The sequence below is a fragment of the Branchiostoma belcheri genome, unplaced genomic scaffold (assembly GCF_001625305.1).
Source record: "Branchiostoma belcheri isolate BF01 breed outbred unplaced genomic scaffold, Haploidv18h27 scaffold26, whole genome shotgun sequence".
Taxonomy (NCBI): domain Eukaryota; kingdom Metazoa; phylum Chordata; class Leptocardii; order Amphioxiformes; family Branchiostomatidae; genus Branchiostoma; species Branchiostoma belcheri.
Genome location: NW_017803865.1, coordinates 2464504 through 2467929, shown reverse-complemented (window position 1 = coordinate 2467929; position 3426 = coordinate 2464504). Strand labels below are relative to the sequence as shown.

General features: G+C 40.0%; 1 protein-coding gene across 1 annotated transcript in view; it reads right to left on the bottom strand.

Annotated features, from left to right (window-relative positions):
* The window catches only part of LOC109471808 (muscle M-line assembly protein unc-89-like), a 159851-nt gene that overhangs the window by 80898 nt on the left and 75527 nt on the right, over positions 1-3426 (bottom strand). The window contains exons 46-47 of the mRNA XM_019771162.1: positions 751-911; positions 248-377 (exon numbers count right to left, since the gene is read on the bottom strand). Coding sequence (XP_019626721.1) covers positions 248-377; positions 751-911 — 291 coding nt within the window. The remainder of the gene's footprint in view (positions 1-247; positions 378-750; positions 912-3426) is intronic.

Genomic DNA, 3426 nt, shown 5'->3' with positions numbered 1-3426 from the left:
TTTTCCAGCCGCCTCCTGAAGCCTGGTGGAGGCTATTATCCATGTATTTTCCCCTCATCCTGTACCTGCATGTTTGTTTGTTTGTTTGTTTGTTTGTTTATTCTTACCTTCCACCCTCAGCACAGCAGCAGTTGTAGCTTCCCCAGCAGGGTTGACTACCCGTGCCATGTATTTCCCCTCATCCTGTACCTGCATGTTTGTTTGTTTGTTTGCTTGTTTGTTTGTTTGTTTGTTTGTTTATTCTTACCTTCCACCCTCAGCACAGCAGCAGTTGTAGCCTCCCCGGCAGGGTTGACGGCCCGTGCCATGTATTTCCCCTCATCCTGCACCAGAACCTCGGGTATAAGCAGTGAACAGAGGTCTCCTTGTATAACAATCTGTAAAGAAAATGTTACAAGATCAGGAAAAGCATAGCCCAATGCAGACAATTGTGGCAGTTTTTCTAAGTTGATACAGAACTCTGACGGGTCGGGCTTGCCGGTGACACGGCCACTCAAATCTTTAAGTAACTGTTTGATAAGTAAATCTATCTGTTCTCACCTTAAAGTCTTCACTTTTGTCTTCACTTTCAGTCACTCAAATCTTTAAGTAACTCTTTAAGTAAGAGATTCTTTATTGACACAAGAAAAAAGTACAGGGACTTTTGTATGGTCTTCTACAACTAAAGACCTAACAAGGCTAAATACATGTTTGGATGACCTCATCATGTATATGGTAACAATAAGTAAATCTAATAGTATGTGTTCTTACCTTAAAGTCTTCACTTTCGTGAATTACGTTGCCGTCGCGGTAGAACACGACGGAGGGTTCGGGCTTGCCGGTGACGCGGCAGACGAGTCCCACGGGGGTCCCCTCAACGCCGCGTGCATCCGCAAGCTCCTGGGTGAACCTGGGTGGTTCCATTCCTGGACCTGGGGGGGAGGGGAACAAAATCAAATACAAAATTTTCAACCTAGCAGTTGTATCATGACAGAATCAAATAGTAGTACAATCACACCTGACCAAGTAGCCACAGACTTAAACCAGCCTCCTGACCACAGTAACCACCCTTTCCTGGTCACGACATTTTTTTCCATAGATGCATATAATTAACTTAGTAACCTGGTGTCTAAGAATTAACTTAGTAACATGCCCGTAGCCAGGGGGGGTTCGGAAGAACCCCCCCACAAGGCTCAAAGGTCCACTTTTTGGTCCACTTTTTATGTAAAGGTCCACTTTTTGGTCCACATTTTATGTAAACGTCCACTTTTTGGTCCACATTTTATGTTAAGGTCCAAGATTTTTCTTGAAAAGATCGACTAGAATCATAGAAAAACTGCTCCCTTTGTCATTGAATAAAAATTTATCTCTGATTTTTTCCTGGAAATCCTCTCCAAAATGCACGAAATGCCATTTTAGAAGGTTCATTTTTCAAAATTTTCCGGGGGAACATGCCCCCGGACCCCCCTAGGAACCTCGCGCCTTCGGCGCTCGCCTCGCGCCTACGGCGCTCGAGGTCCCCTCAATCTGTGGGAAGAACCCCCCCATTCAAAATCCTGGCTACGGGCATGAGTAACCTGTCCCATGGGAGGCCTTCTTGAGTAGATTTGACAGTACATTTAGCCCTGGATACTAGTAGCTTCAGAAATTCTTCGATCTTTTCCAAAATCTTTTCAATATTTTCAGTCCCATCCAGATACTGGGGCACTAAATGCTGTTTGTATAATGTTACCTGGAAGTGTCGGGGCTCATTACTGTAGCCCCACTAATGCCAGTCATCTGGGTTCCGATAGACACAACTATGCAAATTCACCAGTCCGAGAGCTTGTAAGCTTGACCTGGTTTTTAATCACTGTACTAACCCAGGTTATTCACCTAACTTATTGATAAACTGAAGGTTTCAGTGGATTGATAGGGAACTTTCAATGTTACATTTGATGAACAATTTAACAACTTAACTTATCTTAACCAACTCAGATCAATACTAACCAAACTTTTTGATTAGTTAGTTAATTGAAGGTCTGATTGAATTGCAGATAGGGTAGATTCTTGTGTCATATTTTGATAAACAAATCTGATAAAATTCCATAACTTATCAGTATCACCAAAATCAATACTAACCAAATTTTAATCTTTAAGTCAATTGATTACTTAATTAATGGAAAGTCTCAGTGGATTGACAGCTAGTAGGATAGGGGAGATTCCAGTGTTATATTTGGTGAACAAGTTAGATAAAATTCCATAACTCATCAATATCACCTTTATGTATTAAGTTAACCCCAAATCGATACGAACCAAATTTTAATCTTAAAATTAATCATTTAATTACTTAATCAATTGAAAGTCTCAGTGGATTGACAGCTTGTAGGATAGGGGAGATTCCAGTGTTATATTTGGTGAACAAGTCAGATAAAATTCTTGGCCTGGAGTAGTATGTAAGATCGAGCTGATGGCTGTTAAAGGTAAGGCAACTGCAGATATGCCAGGCTGGGGGAGGGAAGCTGTGTGATCAAACTTGTACGCACCAAGGTTTCATACTATCTGAAATTTGGTAGCAGATTTACCTATATCATTATATACTTGAAACAAGAAATTTCCTAAATCTGAGCCAAGTTCATACCTGAAATCTGCAAATGTTTCTAATTAATACATACTAGAAATGTTCAAACATGCAAAAAAAATTGTGCATCAAATTCCTTCTGCAGTCTTCCTCAGAACTAAACTGACCGATTAAAGACAATCTTTTTACACAACCATTGTTAACATCTTTTAAATTATGATTAAATTACAGTAGCACAAGAATTTTGTGATGATACCAAAACAACCTAATTCACATTATTTCCAGGCCACGTAGACTCTAATTGTGTATCAGAAACTATAGAATCAACAACAGTAAGTTCTTGTCTCTGACAAAGAATGATGAATGTATTCTGTCTGCTCAAGCTCCTTGGCCTAATCTAATATACATGTAAACAAAGTATAAAACCACAACAACCACAGATATTTTAAACACAATGAAATCTGTGTCCAAATTTTGGTTCAAGGTTCATGCAGTAAAAACAAACAACTTCAAAGTTTCTGATGTGGTTCAGTCACTGTGTAATAAAAATATTACCACAACTACATGTAATGCTTTACCCTTGGTGTGGCATAACAGTTACAAATGGTTCCCGGCAGATTGCCACATGGACATGTATAAGATTTTGTCACAGGAATGGCAACAATCTGTGTGACAGAGTTTGTTACACTTGGATGGTTGACAGATTTTGCTACATGTTACAAGATGGCAATGAAAATGTTACCTCCAGTTCTTTAACCTTCATGAGCCATGTAAGTTTGACTCCAGTAAAAACTGCCACATGTATGGGACGGAGAGTTTGTTACAGAATGGCCAGTCTGAGTGACACTGAGTTTGTTACATTAGCCCGGTGACAGAAACGCTACACG